General features: G+C 41.6%; 1 protein-coding gene across 2 annotated transcripts; it reads right to left on the bottom strand.

Moving 5' to 3' along the window:
• Window positions 1-5,748: 5,748 nt before the first annotated feature.
• On the bottom strand, window positions 5,749-18,680 carry qser1 (glutamine and serine rich 1). Of its 2 annotated transcripts, XM_085268190.1 has the most exons (13): window positions 18,089-18,680; window positions 15,760-15,869; window positions 15,497-15,634; window positions 10,849-14,160; window positions 10,199-10,521; window positions 9,881-9,997; window positions 9,671-9,804; window positions 9,407-9,591; window positions 9,154-9,291; window positions 8,950-9,047; window positions 7,421-7,567; window positions 7,153-7,248; window positions 5,749-6,977 (listed from the first exon to the last, which is right to left on the bottom strand). In XM_085268190.1, the coding sequence occupies exons 1-13, from the start codon at window positions 18,196-18,198 to the stop codon at window positions 6,837-6,839; spliced, it is 5,049 nt and encodes a 1,682-aa protein (XP_085124316.1). In that variant the 5' UTR covers window positions 18,199-18,680; the 3' UTR covers window positions 5,749-6,836. The 2 variants fall into 2 exon arrangements, with proteins under 2 accessions (XP_085124316.1, XP_085124320.1); XM_085268194.1 differs by lacking the exon at window positions 15,497-15,634.
• Between the last annotated feature and the right edge of the window lie 324 nt (window positions 18,681-19,004).

The raw sequence follows: 19,004 nt of genomic DNA, 5'->3' as shown, positions 1-19,004 counted from the left end.
GTATTTTGGCCCATTCCTCCATGCAGATCTTCTCGAGAGCAGTGATGTTTTGGGGCTGTCGCCGAGCAACACGGACTTTCAACTCCCGCCACAGATTTTCTATGGGGTTGAGGTCTGGAGACTGGCTAGGCCACTCCAGGACTTTCAAATGCTTCTTACGGAGCCACTCCTTTGTTGCCCGGGCGGTGTGTTTTGGATCATTGTCATGTTGGAAGACCCAGCCTCGTTTCATCTTCAAAGTTCTCACTGATGGAAGGAGGTTTTGGCTCACAATCTCACGATACATGGCCCCATTCATTCTGTCCTTAACACGGATCAGTCGTCCTGTCCCCTTGGCAGAAAAACAGCCCCATAGCATGATGTTTCCACCCCCATGCTTCACAGTAGGTATGGTGTTCTTGGGATGCAACTCAGTATTCTTCTTCCTCCAAACACGACGAGTTGAGTTTATACCAAAAAGTTCTACTTTGGTTTCATCTGACCACATGACATTCTCCCAATCCTCTGCTGTATCATCCATGTGCTCTCTGGCAAACTTCAGACGGGCCTGGACATGCACTGGCTTCAGCAGCGGAACACGTCTGGCACTGCGGGATTTGATTCCCTGCCGTTGTAGTGTGTTACTGATGGTGACCTTTGTTACTTTGGTCCCAGCTCTCTGCAGGTCATTCACCAGGTCCCCCCGTGTGGTTCTGGGATCTTTGCTCACCGTTCTCATGATCATTTTGACCCCACGGGATGAGATCTTGCGTGGAGCCCCAGATCGAGGGAGATTATCAGTGGTCTTGTATGTCTTCCATTTTCTGATGATTGCTCCCACAGTTGATTTTTTCACACCAAGCTGCTTGCCTATTGTAGATTCACTCTTCCCAGTCTGGTGCAGGTCTACAATACTTTTCCTGGTGTCCTTCGAAAGCTCTTTGGTCTTGGCCATGGCGGAGTTTGGAGTCTGACTGTTTGAGGCTGTGGACAGGTGTCTTTTATACAGATGATGAGTTCAAACAGGTGCCATTCATACAGGTAACAAGTGGGGGACAGAAAAGCTTCTTACAGAAGACGTTACAGGTCTGTGAGAGCCAGAGATTTTCCTTGTTTGAGGTGACCAAATACTTATTTTCCACCCTGATTTACGAATAAATTCTTTACAAATCCTACCATGTGAATTCATGGATTTTTTTTTCACATTCTGTCTCTCACAGTTGAAGTGTACCTCTGGTGCAAATTACTGACCTCTGTCATCATTTTAAGTGGGGGAACTTGCACAATCGGTGGCTGACTAAATACTTTTTTGCCCCACTGTAACTGTTCCCAGGAAGATGGGAAGATATTAAACATTTTTTCAGGATAAAGTTCTAATTTAAGAATAAGGACATTTTTTTTTTGGGGGGGGGGGGGGGGGGGGTGGAGGGAGGGAGAGGGAGACAGAGAGAGACAGAGAGAGAGAGACAGACCTTTCCCATGTACTGCTAAAACAGTAGACACCACAAGTTGGACTGTAGGGACCCTCAAGTGTCAAAAGCAAACCTGCCTATTCCACCTCGTTTGGGGTCATGTGAACACCGTACTGTTGAATATACCGAGCTTAAATATCTCAAAAACAAATACTTACACACCCAAGAGCAAACACATATGAGCTGTAGCAGGAAGAGGTTTTTGTGAACTCAGAATCTACACTCTAAACTGATGCCTTTGTTCTTTTCTAGACAAAATGTCGATTACTTGCAGGAAAGGAGACTGAAAGGCAGAGAGCTATTATTATCAACACAAGAGACAAGTATGGTGCAACAAGTGAGGTATGCAACCGAGGCAAACCGGTTCGATCAGTGTCCTCTGGGCTCTACGTATCTTTTATTTTGAAAAACGCTGCTATTCATCAGCAGGTATGAGCAGAGACCAGTCTGTGCCCACAATAGATCCTACATTTCTTCTAATCAAGCGCAGATAGACAGATGTGGTTTGAACCCCCTATTCATGCATCCACCTGAGCTGCTTTACACATGCATTTTGGTTTTCTTGTTTACTTTCACATTCAATGTTTTACAGGCTTGACACCAAGTCTCTGCCTCAGCTTTTGTTATATCCGGGGGGGTTTTGTGCGCGTCTTGTGTCTTTCTGACAAAATACCCATGACGCTTAGTCTCGAAATACCTGCCTCACATTCTTGGCTCATAAGAAAACAAAACCAGGGATGCCTGTAGTGCCAAACTGGTTGGTAACACTTGTTGTACCTCGGGTTTGGAATGTATAATATCGAGCATTATGTGTGTTAGCAAAGCATGTCTCCCATTGTGGATTTATACAGTGATCACACATCTACATATGAAGAGCACATATACTTTCATTCAGGTGAAATTGGTTTCACCCATGCATAGCGGTCAAATATGCTGGTATTTTGTAAACTGACGAGAGTTTACAAGAGTGCTGAGAGTGCGCTGAACAGTAAAACCTGTTTTATGCCAGCACTGATGGCTGACGGACACAGAGAAAGCACCCTTGTTAACACCATTAGTAATTCTAACCCGCAAGGTCAAAGCAATATTTACATTTCTGTTATTCGCCAATTACCTGGAAGCTCCTGTATATTTCCCTCTCCTTCACCTTCACACTTATCAGTCATGCAGGTAAGATGATAACAAAAATATCCCCTAGGAATTTTCTCCAATAAAATTAATTCAAATAAGACGACTACAGTTCTCTGAAAAACTAAGTACAGCCCACGATTCAGTAGCTTGCTGAACCACATTCAGCAGAAATAACTTTAATTGTTTTCTGTACAATTTTATCAGTGCCTCATCTCGGGAGTAATTTGACCCCACTCTTCTTTACGATGTTCCTTCAGTTCATTGAGGTTTGTTTATTCACAGCTTCCTCAAGATCCCATCACAGCCTTTGAATCAGTTTGATGTCTTTTCTTTGACCAGACCATTGCAGCTGCTTGATTCATTAAATTTTCAGCCATTGTGTTGTAGATTTGCTACTGTGCTTGGGATCATTGTCCTGTTGCATGACCCAGTTTCAGCAAACTTTAGTTCTGGGACAGATGTGTTCACATTCGACTCTACAGCACTTTGTATTTGTGTTGGTATGCCATGTTTGGTTTTCGCCGGGCGTGGCACTGGACATTTTCACCAAACATCTCCACTTTGTCTCATCTGTTCAAAGAACAGTATGACAGAGCTCTTGTGGTTTGTTCAGATACAACTTGCAAACCTAAGCTGTGTGGCCACGTACTTTTTAAACAAAAAGGGGCTTTCTCCTGGCAACTCTTCCAAACAAGCCAAACTTGTTCCAGAACAACAAGAAGAAGATAGTGCTGGATTAATATTTAACCTTGAACTGTATTCTATAATAGGAGAATATTAGATTTACACAAGTTGGGAAGGTCTCTTAGAATGACTAAACAACTGCAGATTCCAAGATGAAATTTACAGCCATGCACGTGGACAAGTTAAATCCCTTCTGAAGAAACATTTTATGGTCAGTTGAGACAAAGATTAAGCCTTTAGGTCACAATGACAAGAAGTATGTTTGGAGGAGGAAACATTAAGCTTTCAAACCTACAAACACTGCACCATCGATCAAGCATGGTGGTGGTAGCACCATGGTCTGGAGCTGGTTTGCTACAATTGGCACTGGTACAATAAAGAATAATGAAGAACTACTCCAAAAGTCTTGAAATTCACCTCAAGTCAACGGCAAGATGGTTGGAACTTAGACATCAAAACTGGTTTATAGAGCAGGCTAACATTAAGCTTCTGGAATGGCCTTCTCAAAGCCCTGGCCTCAACTTTATTGAAAATTTAGGGACTATGCTTTAAAGCCACGTCTGTGCCGGGAGACCGACCAATAAAGATGAACTCTGGTCAGATTATCGAGGCAGATTTACGCCAAACGCTTGTTGATGGCAACCTGTAAAACACCTTGGAAGGTCTAGGCGAGGTGCAACTTTCTAAGTGGTATTTAACTAAATATCATTGGGCTTGTATGTATTTATTTGAGCCTGTATCTTTACTTTTGACCCTGTGTGGATTAGAGAAAATCCTTCAAACTCATTAAAAATGTAGGCTGTACAATCATTCCACTCTAGAAAAAGAACAGTTCAAAAATGATTAAAAGCCTCAAATTACCATAGTATTAATGCCCGTGAATGTATGTAAACGTCTCACAATGGTATGTAAGTGTTAGACAACTTTTGAAGTGCTGCAGTCGAGTAAAACCCAGCATAAACTACAGCAGCAAAAGTGGAAAACCTTAAGTAAAGAACAAATATTTCAAGACTGACCGTAAATAAAAACGTAGTTGTATTTTTTGCTAATTGCTAACAAACGCCCAAATACAGATCTTGACTTTGTCAGTAGAAGACTCCAGCTGCAGCAAATACAAATTGGTAACTCTACTTGCAACAGATAACTACTTTTCACCCTGCACGTGTACACACGACAGGTCTGATTTTAAACTAGATCATCATCGACACTCAGTGCATCAGGTTTCACGAAGAGACATTTATTTCTAACCTCAAGACTGTCAGTGATATGCAGCCTTACGCAGCACACAGCCATCTCGTTTCTGTGCCCTTCTCACATTCTCATGCTGCCTCGGGGGTGCCTCCAGTCTGTCTCCCACATATGGAACAATGCAGTGCATTAAAATTCATATGCTTTTCATCTGGAGAGCAGACGCTCAGTATCTCTCCCTACCCGTTGTGCCCGTAATGGAATCCCAAACGCTTGCCTGACTAGTTGTCCTCCACCCCCGAGCCTCTCCAACTCCAAAGGACAGAGGACAGTGGCTTTCCTCACAGTGCAGTCAGTGAAGTACAGAGACACTTTTGTTTTTTGGGGATTGCCAGTCATTTTTTTGCATTGTGACTGGTCTGGCTGGACAGTCATATTTTATTCAACAGCCCAGAGACTCTTTCAGACGACACAAAGTCAGCCACCCATAAATATGTGAAAAGTTCAGGTCACGAGAGCACTGTGGGCGAGCAACATGGCAAGTTTCTCACTTCGTTGTGTCCTCATGGAAGATGTGAGCCAATATTAACAGCACACTTCCAACAAGCAAGAGAAATCTAACATAACCAGACCCCTCAGGAAGCTGAGAAGCAAACTGTGACTGGCTACGCTGAAAAATCCATACAGACTATTTGGTTGCAGCAAGACTGTTGTAACTTTTTCTGCTGGGCTCTTCTGTCTGATTAACATTTCAAATATGTTAAATGTAGCACTTGGCCCCTGTTATAGCAAAGTTACAAATAAAACTGAAAACAGTACATCTATGTTCTAAAAAGGTTACAGTTGATAATGAAACACAATCTCCTTATATCGACTTTGATCAAACATTAGTCAAAAAAGAAAAAAATCGTATTTGGTTATTCTATAATATTACGGCAACACTGCAGAAAAGTCCCCATGTGGTTTGGTGATTGTGCAAAAACAGATAAAAAGGTGTCACATGCCTAGTTAGTCCTGCTGCAATCTTCCCAAACTATGACCAAATGCAATGGTGGCATTATGTGACGTGTCTGTAGGGATTCTATGAAAATTCATTGATTCAAGATTGTAATCAGTCTCAGAAGGTATTCACCCAAGAAAATCCAGATTCCAAAATAAAGGCAGTGTTTATATATGCACCTCACACCCTGTTTTTTTTTTTTTTTTTTTTTAGAAATAATTGCTCTGAAAAATGGGATTCCAGAAAAAAATCTCACGGAGTTCCTGGCAAAAAAATATCCTAGAAAAACACATACCTAATACATGCAGTGTTTTATTTACAAACTGCATCTTTTAAGAACAAGATTATTTTTGACAGAATAAAATAAATGACTTAGAGTAAATTCTGGAAAACTGTGAAAAGATAATCAAAACGTGTCTTAGAAATAACCATTTTCTTCTGTGAAAATATATACTTTTATCATAAAATGTAGGCTATGTCTGTAAAGCAATTCATTTGCATTCATTTACCCATAGATAAGCCAAGGTAACAATGTCTGAGATTAATAAAAAGATTAATAAAAAGCAGTACTGGAACTGCATTGATTCCAATCAAAGATGTTTCCTATAAGCAAATGGTTGGCTTGAAACACAAATGTTAAACTATAGTATAGACGCACTATGTAGCTGCTAAAGAGAGATTTGCTGCTGTTCCAACGTCCTGCTATTTTTTTTCTCCTTTTTTTTTTTTTTTTTTTTTTACAAAATGTACATTATACATATATATATAAGCTGGCACCGTATTACAAATGTGATGTTTTGCAAACAGTATATAACTATAGTTATATATAATGTATAGTTCTTTTTTTAAACAAAACAACAGATCAACTTTGCATGTGAGCTTACTTAAAAGATTGACAAAGGCTTGCTCTGCTTGTGTATTTGCTGTGTTCTACTTCCTGTGCTGATTGCCTTCTATATTGTGCATACAATCTGGTCATGATCTGGTATTTAACTTAAAAAAGAAAAAAATTAAAAAGAATATAAATCTATGGAAAAGCCCATAAAAGTGGGCTTTTAACTATAAAAACCTACAAAGACTAGGAGAAGTACTAGGTGGGAGCCTTCCAAAATGCTCCCAAGAACAAAGTTCTTGTCCTCTGTTGATGAAGTTCCAGGTTTCTGCTGGGATGCAGTGATAAACACTGTGTGTCTCACTGTTGCACTCGTGCCACTTTTACTCCACAGTCTCCCAACAGTCTTTAACAGGCAAATCAGTTGATCCGAAACACCCTGCGCTTGAAGAAGAGACTCACTCCATCCTTCTCGTCACATTTTGAGCTGGAGGCATTTTCTGGTTTTCAAAAGTTGGACTTTTTTTTAAACCAAGCATGTTAAAGGCTTTCATCTGCAGGCCTGCTGCACTTGATTGATTAGCTCTCCAAAGCGATCAAAGAGCCCCTCTACCCAAGCCCCGTTTTGCAGACACTTCTGCACAGTCTCCTCTTGCCCCAGGTCCCCTGCCTGCACCCGCAGAGATGCAATCTGAAGGACAACACCACAAACAGAGCATAAAATACAATTAATTCAAATAAATTCCATGTGGAAGTAAGCAAGTGACGTTAAATCTGCAAAATAATATTTACAGAACTCACAAAAAAATCTAAAACTAAACAAAACAGCTTTATGCATTCAGTAGAAACTAGACACATTGTCTTACCTCATCCTTACACATGAGGTATGTGTGGTACTTGTAATGCTGCAAAGAATGGTATAGAGAAAACCACTGAGTTTTCTGCTGGTCTACTGTATACTCCTAAAAGAGGGAAACATAATTAAAAAAATTTGAATAATTAGTATATTTCTTTTTTTATATTAGTCAAACAGCATGAGAGCAGGAGGTAGTCGCTTCAGTGCTCAGCAAACCTAAAGATTAACAAACGGTGAACCTGCGCCCTCTTATGGACAGACATTAGAAGTACAATTACCTGAGGCATAGTGTTGGGGCTCTTCTGGGGTTTCATAGTTTTCTTGTTGTAGGCACGTCCACTGAGACGTACTTTGAAGGCTGGTGTTTCCCCATCCTTCTTCAGTTCAGTCACCACTGAGATCTCTGGGAAGCTGTCTAGTGCTGCCTAAAGAACACAAGTTACTTAGGTTCACACAGTGCAGTAAAGATCCTTTAATGCTTATTTTCCTATTGCAATGAAAGTAGATCTAGAACGCATATTCAAAACTTTTGAAGTAAAACATTTGCATTTTGCCATTACTATCTTACTCATGCGAAACCAGAAGTGAAGCCAGAGGAGGGTTTCCGACAGTGAAACTAATGAGTCAACATGCTCATTGGCTACCAACTGATGACTGACTGGGATCATTGTCATACTGAAAACATGAAGATGTTACACATCATACAATTATATGGTGGATCAAAAACTAATGCTACTTTTCTGTGTTCATAATTCCAAAAACCTTTAAAAGATCACCACGACCACTTGCTGAAATGCTGTCCGAAATCATGACAGTGCCTCCACCATGTTTTATAGATGGCTGTCGACCTGGGAGGTCAAACTCATTTTATATTGCAGGCCACAAACAGCCCACTTTAGATCTTATGTGGGCCAGACTGGTGAAATTCCAATTTCTGTCAATGTAAAAAGTTTAAATATGCATTTAATCAATGAGATGTCTTAATATAAAGACAAAAAAGTGCAATTTCAACATGATGTCTCAGTTTTCCCTACATGGTAAAGAAATGCTACTGTAGTAAATGAAAGAAATCTGACAGCATGACTCAGCTAACCCTAATGTGGGAAATGACAGAATTCTAAAATTGAATTACTTTGGTGTACTGTGAATGGCCATGAAGGAGAGCTTTATGGGTAAGAAAAGCTGTAAAATGACAAAGAATTATGCCCTCATTCACATTTTCCAAAGTCAACCAACTGGCTGAATTTGGATCTTTGCAGGTCCAAATTTGGCTCCCAGGCCTTATATTTGACACCCTTACTACAGACACTGTTAAACTGTTGTTTTGATGAGTCAGATGTATCTCTTCTGTGTCAGGACTTTGCTGGATTTGTTTTTCCTTTTCTTAATGTATAAATGTATCTTTTTTTGGATAGTCAGCCAGTACCAAGGTGCCTGAAGACACAAATTAAAACTAGTTCTTTGTTGTCTGTTATGTGCAGATACAACACCGGTTCCTCCCTTGAGTTAGGTATATCCTTGAATGATTCATAGGGCAGTGTTACATGTCTTCAACAAACAAAAGAAACATTCCTCTAAAAATGGTTAGGCACCAGGGCTGGACTGTGATGAAATGAGGGGTGGCTCGCGACCTTTGCATGATACGGTACACATCCACCATTTTCAGCGCCCATGGGACTAGAACACAAATCGACCCTAAAAGAAATGTATTCTGTTCTTCTGGATATTTTGGGGGATTTCCTTACCTTGCGCATGCATCAAGACAACACAAATCTACATTTATGTGCAGCTTCATTTCCACACTCACCTTCAACACCTGCTCTATGTGTAGTTTGTGAAGTAAACGTTTTCTGTTGTCAGTGATCATTCCATCCACTCTTTTCATATGTGGCAGCAGCAATTCATCTGAAATGGATGAGACAAAAGAAAAGTCAGCAAGCAATGATGTGAGGGATCCTAAACCGTTAAGCCAATCTAACTAAGAACAATGTCCAAAAAGTATCTTGCTCACCATTTGCCCTTTCAAGTGCTGTCATTACATCTTCATCTAAGGCAATACTGATAAGCAGTTCCACGAAGCTCCTGAATGTCTCTTTCATGGTTCGTGTGTTGAGTAATCGGGAAGCAAACGGTAGCGGAGGGTTTAACTCTGAGTGTGTACGGGAGAGAGATAAAACACACAGGAGGCATCGAAGGGCAGTGAGAGTGTGACAAAATCTAGACAACAAACTAGAGTTCCTTAAAAACTTAAACTTGTTCTTTACCATCCTCTTCGCCTCCTTCTTCTGCAGATGATCCAGAGGCAGTGGGTGAAAACTCCTCCTTCCATTTCCTCCTCTTTTTTGGTGGAGGCTCTGCTCTTGGCTTAAGTTGTTTGGGTCTGGGCTTTTGGTTTTGGAAAACTGTAGGAGTGGCTGTCAAGCCCAGCAAAGTTTTCACCTGAAAACCCCTGTGTGACAAAAAAAAAAAAGCTGAGATAACTCAGAAAAATCTATTATGAATTATAGGAGCCAGTAGTCTACACTTACCTTAGTGAGTTCATGGGTTTGCAGCGTGGCTTCTGACTACAAACTCGTACATATTCCCTTTTGTTAACTGTATCCAAAAATTTCACATACACCCTCTGGTACATTGTCTTGGCATCACCAAAGTACCCAAGATACTAAACGGACAAGAAGAAAGTGTTAGTTGACAAAACTAATTTGTATAATCAAACTATATATGCATAGTCTACTTACACTGTTTGTAGCTGAGAAGACTCTCTTTCCATCCCTCAGCTCAGGCACAAATTTCTGCAGCAGAGCCTTCTGTACCTTCCAGATGGCTGGAGGCTCACTGCCTGCTTTCATTGTCACCTAAACAGAGAAACACAGCACAATGCAGAATAGGCTTCAGTATGTGGAAGCAGTTTTTTTTAAGTCTATCACTTACAATTGAAGAGGAATTAAATTAAGTTACACTGCATTGCATCAAGGCTTACTTTTGAAATGCTAGTGTTATATTATAAACATTTTGACCATATCAAGTGTTACAAGCATTCATTTCACTTCCCGTACCTTTAGGTTTTCGATATCCTCATTCCTGACAACAAACTCGTCTCTCTCACGATACATTCCTTCTCCTCCGCTGTCCGACAGCTCCTCATCAGTGAGTCCTGCCATGGCTACACTCTTTAAAGGCATAGCCAACTGGCCAGGTGGTGTCTCTTTGGACTCCTCTGTTGCTGCAAAAACAGTCTTTCCTGAGGCTGCGTTTGTTGTCTGTGCAGGAGTGGGTACCTGCAGCACACAGGATGTCACGGGAGGCGCACTGTCGGTGACAGCGTGGGGCATGCTGGGAACCTCTTCTGGCTTCAACATCAAACCTTGAAACTGATTATCTGAAGAAGCACAAATTCACAGACAGAAAAAGGAAAATGAATAAAGTTCAATGTTCACTGTCTTGTATTTAGGCAAACAATACTTCTGTCTCGAGCATGAGATACACACTGTTACAGAATGTCAACGTTTTACAGGTTTCTATAACAATATACAGGAAAAAATACAAATGGGATCCAACTAACCTAGTTGCTGGTTTTAAACATCAGTTTAATTTGGTTGTTTCTTTCTTTACTATCGCTTCATTAGCATCAATACCCTGGCATTTTTGGGCATGGTTATTATACTTATTTACTGAGCATGTACCATATGCTACAGAGTGTGATTACCTGTCCTAGTTTTCCGATCTGAAGATTCATCCAGAGCTGAGAGAGCTGAGCTGATGCTGTTCCTCAGAGCCTGGTTCTTTCCAGTGTTCTCTTCTTCATCAGAGCTGAATGATGGCAGGGTCTCCAAGTTCTTCTGTAGATCTTCATCAAGACGTTTCTGCTGGGAGTTTACTGCTGGACTGTCCTGGGGAATTAAGGGCGTGGGCAAAGTTGGCAGTTTTGGGGGCAAAGCTGGCATAGTACACTGTTTGGATGAGGTACAAGCCTTTCTAGGGCGATTAATTGTTCGTGTTGGACTTGGAGAATATTGCTGTTTGGGCCCAGACTTGATAAAGTCTAGGAAGGAGCCAATAAAGCCAGTTTTGACTTCTGGTTGTTTCTCTTCCACCTCACGAATCTTTTGCCTGATTCTCTCCTGCTGTGGACAACCATCATATAAACCGTGTGCCGCAGATGGTGAGCTCACGTCACTACCCCTCGAGTTTTGCCGCTTGGTCTGCCCACTACGTTTGGCTGGTCCGGCCAGTCCACCATCCTCTTTGTGACTGCCTGTTTTAGTCAATGACTTAGAGCGAGCCTTCTTTTTGGTAAAGTCCTCACCATTTGGACTTTCCATGAGTCCATCATCAGTTTTAATACACTTTGCATTCCCTTGAATTCTATTCTGGGGACCTGAGGAGTCGTATACCTGCCCAGCTGAGTGATAGTTATTGTCAGAGCACCTTATGTCTCCATTAGCATGAAGCTCATTATTGTTGTTGTGGGTACCAGATCCACCCTGACAGTCTGTTGTCATCTGTGGTCCGTTTAATGTCATGGTGATGGTTTGGGAGATAGTGTTAGTGATAATTGGCTGTTGTGCTGAAGAGAAACTAGGTGACATGTGTCTTAAATCAACAGTCTGGAAGTGACCTTTGGAATCAATAGGACTTGCCATCACTGCCATATCAGCCTCAGCAGAGGATGTAGCTTTGACAAAGTCCTGTGGTGACACGCCACAGGCAGCTACTGTGGCAGCGAGGATGTCATCAACATTTGACAAAATATTCCTGTCATCTGGAAGTAGAATAGAGTCAGAGAAACAAATAGAGTTGACAGCAAAGTGGTTTTTGGCATCGCTTGACTGCTGATTTGTCAACTGGCTGTAGTGATGTTTAGACGTAGGACATTCTGAGCTTGGTTCAGACACTACTGTGCCCTGCTGACTCTGGGTTTCTGTAACACTTGGACCCAGCAGGTCTCGGTCCATCTGAAGATACTGGACATGAACAGGGCCAAGGCCTTGTCCCGATTGAATAGCTTGCACTGGAATCACCTTTGATGTGTTCTGACTATTATTCAAAATTGGCTGCTGGAGCAAAATTACTTGATTGGTCTCAGGATGAACCTGAGCACTGGGAATAGCAATAAACTGGGTGTGGGCTGCTAAAGCCTGAGTCTGGTTATGGTTCTGTTGATTCTGTTGCTGTGCCTCAGCAGATTCAAGTTGGAGAGGATGCTGCTTGAGCGGCTCTGAGCACAGGGGTATATGTGAGGATTCAATGGTGGAGTCTGTAGTTTTTGTGTTAGAAGTTTCATGACCATTGGCACTAGTTAAATGAATGTGCTGTTGGCTTAGAGAACCCATTCTTTCATCCTTTACCGGCACTGTATTTACATGACGTAGTCCCATAATCTGGTCATCAGAACGTGAACTGCTTCGAATAACACTCTGTGCTTTAGGGTGATCATCCATTTTTGAAACAACGTAGATGACATTGTTATGGGAAACTATACTGTTACATGTTATGGAGGCCTCCACGGAGACCTGCCGCAGAGCCTCGAGGCCTTGGAGAGGCACCTCTTCAAGTTTTTGTTTGCCATATGTTGGCTTTATGTCCTGTATGGAGGTTATGTTATTTTGTAAGGCTTGAGCCGCTGAAGAGTAGGTAGGCAAAGGTGCAGACAAAACATATGTGTTGGGTTGTGAGTGCTGCTGGTGGGACAGAGTGTCGTGTGTTTTGCCTCCCACGGAGGCCTGCATGAGGGTGTAGTCCACTGTAGATGATGTGGGCAGGCTCTGTGCACATGTGGGTGGGAAAGAAGAGTTAAGGGATTCTCCCGTGATAAAGCTTTGAGACTGGGTCACTGAATTCTGCACCTGTGATTGAGAAGTATAAATCACATTTGAGGCACCCTGCGAGTGGGATGTGGGATAACTCTCAGACAGATTTCCTTGACACAAGCTCTGTACTTGGGCTCCATACTGGATGCCCTGCTCTTGGTTCAGCCCAGGAGTAGATGAGTAAACAAGAGACTGACTAATGGATGCCACATTGTCAGACTGGCTGGAGAGTGAAGGGAGAGTATCATAAAGGGAGGAGAGCTTGTCGGAAGTGGAATTGGAGGCTTGTGACTGTGTATGAGGTGTGATATAAGTTTGAGATAAAGTGTTGGAAATTAGGCTAGACAGCTGGACTGCCTCTTGGTTAATAATCACAGAGTTTTGCTTCAGTCCAGGGGAGGAATAACGCTCAGGAGACCCCGCTGACAGGTTCTGAGAGTGCATCTCTTCATTTCCTGCAGGCTGTGGAGCTAGTTTGGAAGAACATTCATTCGTCTTCTGCAGCGAAGTGGATGAATATACTTGTGTTGTACAATCTGTTTTGGGTTGTAGGGAACCACTGACTCCTTGAGAGGAATCTGCTCCTGTGGAGGGGTTGCAGGACACGGAGGGCTGATGGGATGGTTCCTGCTGGTAGGATACATCCGCTTCGCTGCCTGAACCGAAATATCCCTGTAAGGACTGCTCCGAACTAGGTAACTGCTCTGAGGCTATATGGATACTAGAAGGCCTCTGGTGGTGTTTGATCACACTACATTCACGCTGAAGGGCTCTTTCAATAGAGCCTGAGAAAACTGTCGCCCCAAATGGCTGATTCGCACTATGAGTGGCAGATAGGGTAGAAGGTAAGAGGCTAAACTGGGGCTGCAGGAGGTGGGGTGCAGACTCTTGGGCTGAGCGGTAAGTGGAGGACTGTACAGGGAGCGGTGAGCCCAGAGCAGAGGCAGAAAGATGATTGAAGGCCAAGGCAGTGGGAAGCACAGTCTGGTTAGACTTAAGATGCAGGAGGGGATCATGGTGAGAAAACAGGCCATTGGTAGAAGTGCTAAAGGCAGGATCCTGGAGAGTCAGGGAAGGGTTGGTGGCATAACTCCTGGTAGGATAGGCACCTGTGTGCTGACAGGATGAAAGCGCAGGTGTAGAGGGGAAAGTAGCTGTAGAAGGCAGGGCACCCGTCAAATATAGTTCTGTGGTCGAGGAGTTGGCACCTGCATGGAAACCACACACACACAGAACATAAGTACAAGCATCTTACACATGCAATATTTTCATAATAAACAAAATTCATGTGCAAAAGGTAATACAAAATCTGAAATGCCAACATCCCCCAACATATTTCATTTTAATCATACTCAGCCTTTGGACCATAGGTACACAGTGCAAGGTCTCTACTAGCATATATTAACAAAGACTTGGCAGGGTGCTAGAACAGTAATGTAGTGTGGCCAGTGGTTGAATTGCAACAGGAAGAAGGCATTAAAATGTTATCACCTTTCCATAAACATCAAACGCTTACACAGGTCCTCAGCAATACACTCGGGAGAAAAGTGAAGAACAGACATACATACAAACATTGTTTGCTCTATTAGTGAGATGAATTGAGAAACAGAGCTGGACAAATATTTTGTATCCATGCAAGTTTTTCTTGATTCACAAAAAAAGATGCTAAAGGTAATTTATAAAGTGTGTCATCACATATATCAATTTGTCTACCAAAGCAGATCAGAGAGCATTACAATACTCTATCTGTAGTACTTGTATACATGTAACAATGTAGCCAGCAGAATTGATGGTGGTGCAAAGTCAAGTTGTGTCCTAAGCTTCTAAGCAATTTGTGAAATAGTGACAAATTGATGCTTACAGAGTGCATTTAGGTCCCACCCAAATTGGAGAAAAAGAAAATTGTGCAATTGTTTCTATTGACTTTACATTGCACAAAAAGGGCCTCCTTGTGAGATCCAAGGGCCTCCTTGTGAGATTCACCTGCTAGCACTGAACTGAAAAACACCTAAAAGCTGCTGTGTAGCATGCACTACCAACAGGGCAAAGAATGCAGAACTGAGTTTTTATAAGCTGAAGAACTACAGAACTTTGAAACTGAGCTTTTTATAAGACAAAAATGGATACTGTCAATAAGACTTGAAGCACTATGAGCAAGAGTAATGGGAAAATGGAAAGATCCTGACACTGCATGGCTATCTATGCAGCATGTGTTTTTTCATGGATAAGTTAAAAGCGAAGAGTAATATTACTGCACTTGCATGTGCCTTATCAGATTACAGCAGCTTACAAATATAGACAACGTTCAGTTTCTAACAGCTAAGGTTGCTAAAACAATCCCTACACATAGTGAAACCAAATATATTTAGCTAGTAAGAGTAGTTTTTTCACCGTTCCAACATTTGGTTGCACACTTTAGGGTCTAAATTTTTCCCCAATCTCGTGGGCATGGTTTTCAGAGTATGGCGTGTTACATTCTCTCTATACTTAATGATTTCTTCTTTAAATAATATAACTAAGATTGAAAGATTGATGTGTTCTCACCAGCAGGCCATGATGGGGGTCTATAAGGAGAAAGCAATGAGGCACTAACAGGACCAGCCTGAAGGCTTCTCGACTCCATGGCTGAAAGGAAGCTCATGATTGAGGTCTCTGGAGTACTACTGTTTGACTCTAGTGCTCCTGACATTCAAAAGAGGAAGAGAAAGATGCGTCTGTGCTTAAACCAAAAATTTCTGCATGAATACATATTACCTGGTAAAACTGGTCACTTTAAAACAATATTTCATTATAATGCCATAACTCACCTGTTGCAACAGGAATATGTGATGTAGTGTACGTGGGAAGCTGGTGTGTCGTAGTGTAGCTTTGCCGCTGGAGGAGCTCGGCATCAAGGTATGTTGCACCGTAACTGGGGCTGCATATACAAACAAATGTAGGGGATTCATTAGAACTATCATCTCTACAAACAGCAGTGCACAACCAAGTCAAATATGAGTATATACAGTGGATTAAAATAAGCATTTATAGTTTTTTCTTCTTGAAACACTTATAATAAAGTTGCCACTCTTATTCACAAATTAACATTAAACACTGACAAAGTTATGACATGCTGTGACTGATGGAGTGCTGCCAAGATGGCTGCAATAAAATTGCTAAATGTATCTCCTTGATCAAGGTTTACTCGACTGGCTAATCAGGCTAGCATAAGAGACAACAGTCAAAAATATCCTGATATATATTCCTTTTAGAAATGATTGGGATGGCTGTGCTCAAGGAAACACTGAAACTGTTATACTCATAGTCTGATTTATACACAGCTCTTCACCATCTTAACTATGCAAAAAGTGAAGATGTATGAATATTTCTAAAGTAACTGTGAATTGCTCTTCATGCACAGCAAGCAAGATCAAGTAATCAGTCTGTAAAGTTTTGTCAGTTTATTGTCGACAAATTCAGTAGACTCACTTTCTCTGCACAGGAAGAAAACTGCAGCTCTCTGTATTATAGTTATAACAAAACATAGCAACCCAAGTTGTGTATGTGTCATGTAGAGTAAACAATACCAATCACCAGTGTGGTAAAACCGTCCAAAAGATTTCTTGGATGAATGTATTATTGTTTCAAGGGTTCTCGTGGCTATTTGTCTGTTATGGAAAAACGCTAGTCCGAGAGACCACCGCAAATGCTAACAACAATTATATAACAATACAGGACACTGATTTGTCAAAATTTGTTTGCTTAGGAATGTCATTTGACATTTTGCTGTATAACATGAGGCACTTCATTCTTTAGCAACCATTTTGGCTAAGCGAGTAAGGCATTTATATCTTGTAAACATTTGGATGGTGTGAACATTTGGATGTAAAAATGGTGTGAAAAGTCATCAATAAATAGACTGGTCAAGTAACTTTTATCCATCTTTTTTGGGGGGATGTTTATTTAAAATCTGACGTATGACATTTTTGCTCTCCAGCTAATCAGATGCAGTTTGGCTTGAGCTAAAGTGCTGCCTTAAAGGTAAATACTGGTGGATGAAGCAAGCTAAGGAAGGCCTCTTCCCTCATCTGTTCCTTTCAACAGTTGCACACACCAGATTATTTCCCTACTCATCTTTGCTAGTTTCTTTTTACACTTTAGAATCAATAACAACAAGTGCAACACACAACATGCTAATTACCATGTTACTCTGATGAGTTAGATTTCAGAATGGAAACATCCCTGCTAATCAGCAGCCACTATCTTATTTTATTTAGGTCATAAAATAAGACAAACTGGTGTAATCTTAGATTTTCTGAAGCAGAGATCAGCCACAATAATTTACTTCATTATTTATCATAGCCACTTGATTTTCATAATTATTACATTTTTTGCCATCCAGCACATGACAGTCTTTTTTTTTTTTTTACAGGCTAATTTATACTCTTTGTTTATCTGTTCTACGAAGACTGTTACTTTTGTTCCGCTTGTGAGAACAATGTAGCTTATTTGTACCAGATAAAACAATGTTGCCATGAAGGATGGCCCCTCTTTATAGCAAATTAGAACAAACTATAACACATCAGTCATAAGTCACGAACTAAGACCTCAACAGCTTTTGCAAGTTCTGTGGTTACACGGACTATATATAACGAAGGACCTCAAGCTTTCGTTACTAGAACAAAAGCACAGATTTACAAAAATGTAGACATGTCGCCACAGCAAAGAAAATTACTAATTTGAAGTGTTGTAACTGTTATATAGTAACTAGCTTCGGTTGCTAGTTGTCTCTCTTGTTTTACCTTTGACGAGCACCTGTGGTTGAAGAAAACACAACGATTAAATGCTACTTTAGGATACCCAGATGACCACCTTATTGTAGAGATATAAAGCAATTATCTTGTGTAGTTTGTGTTCACTGACTCTGTGTGTGCTCGTGCTGAAAGCACGATATGCTAGCAAAAATTAGCAAGGTGGGAAAAAAGTAACGCACGGCTAAGAAACCACTGACAAGTCAGCGTCTGTGACATTTAACCATTTCTCCCAGTGTTCCCGACAACCGCAAGGACCTGTGCACTTTTCTCCAAAAGCAAAGCTAGGCCCTCCATCACCGAAATTTCCTTCGGAAGGTGACCCGCCCTCTCCTTCATCTTTTACCTTGGCTTGATAGTAGCTGAGCCGCGGTCATAGGCCCACGAAGCTACGGTCTGTGCTGGTGGAGCCAGCGCGTCCGCAAAGCTGGAGCTCGGGTAGTTCCTGTCCATCATCCGGTGAAAGATTCACTTCCCCAGCAAAGCTTCGTGGAGCAGCGGACACACATCGTAGCAGCCCGGGACCCACCGACCGAGGCAAGTCCCGTCAATGCAATTTACAGTCCACAGAAAAAAAACAGCGTCAAGCTGCTATCATGTGGAAAAAAGTATCACCGGGTGATTTCGTTATTTTTTTGTTCATCTCCCGTCACGTAAAGTTAGTCTGCCACGAGACTTCTCTAAGGCACTGACGCTTGGCTGCAGCTAGCTGGCTAACTGAAACTTCTCACATTAGAAATGAGTTGCAGTGTCACGCTAGAAGCAAACTTCTCCGACAAGCTACGGTATCGACTTCACGAGCAGATGTATCGAAGCGAGATGTTGTACCGACGGTTCGCTTCACCACGCGAAAAAAGTCACGTGACCACCAGGCGAACCCTAAAGCTGGTACCAGTGCAGCGGCGCTGCCTTTGAATGAAGGGTGATCCCACCGGTCTGCCACAGCGAGTTGTGAACTCTGTTCTCCCTGAACTAAAACAAGTGTTCAAGCATCTGGCTACCCGAGCTTTGACCTTCTGTTTAACAGCAGCAGCATGTACAAAATGCTATGCTTTCTTTACTTCAGAGAATGCTAGCTGAACTTATGTTCATTTCCTCATTTACCCTAACCACAAAATATCCATGACCATCATCAGTGTTAAATCTAGCCTCCCAATCATTTACATGATGTGGTCTTTATTCTTATCTGATTTTGTTCTTCACAAGTACAAATATACACAAAATAGTCTGGTCAATAGATGGGTGGTACTATAAATAAAATA

This window comes from Mchenga conophoros, linkage group LG1 (assembly GCF_057382185.1).
Source record: "Mchenga conophoros isolate Kocher_MC1m ecotype Shallow Benthic linkage group LG1, M_conophoros_male_GT1.1, whole genome shotgun sequence".
NCBI classification, from domain to species: Eukaryota; Metazoa; Chordata; class Actinopteri; order Cichliformes; family Cichlidae; genus Mchenga; species Mchenga conophoros.
This window is presented reverse-complemented; position numbering and strand designations above follow the sequence as displayed.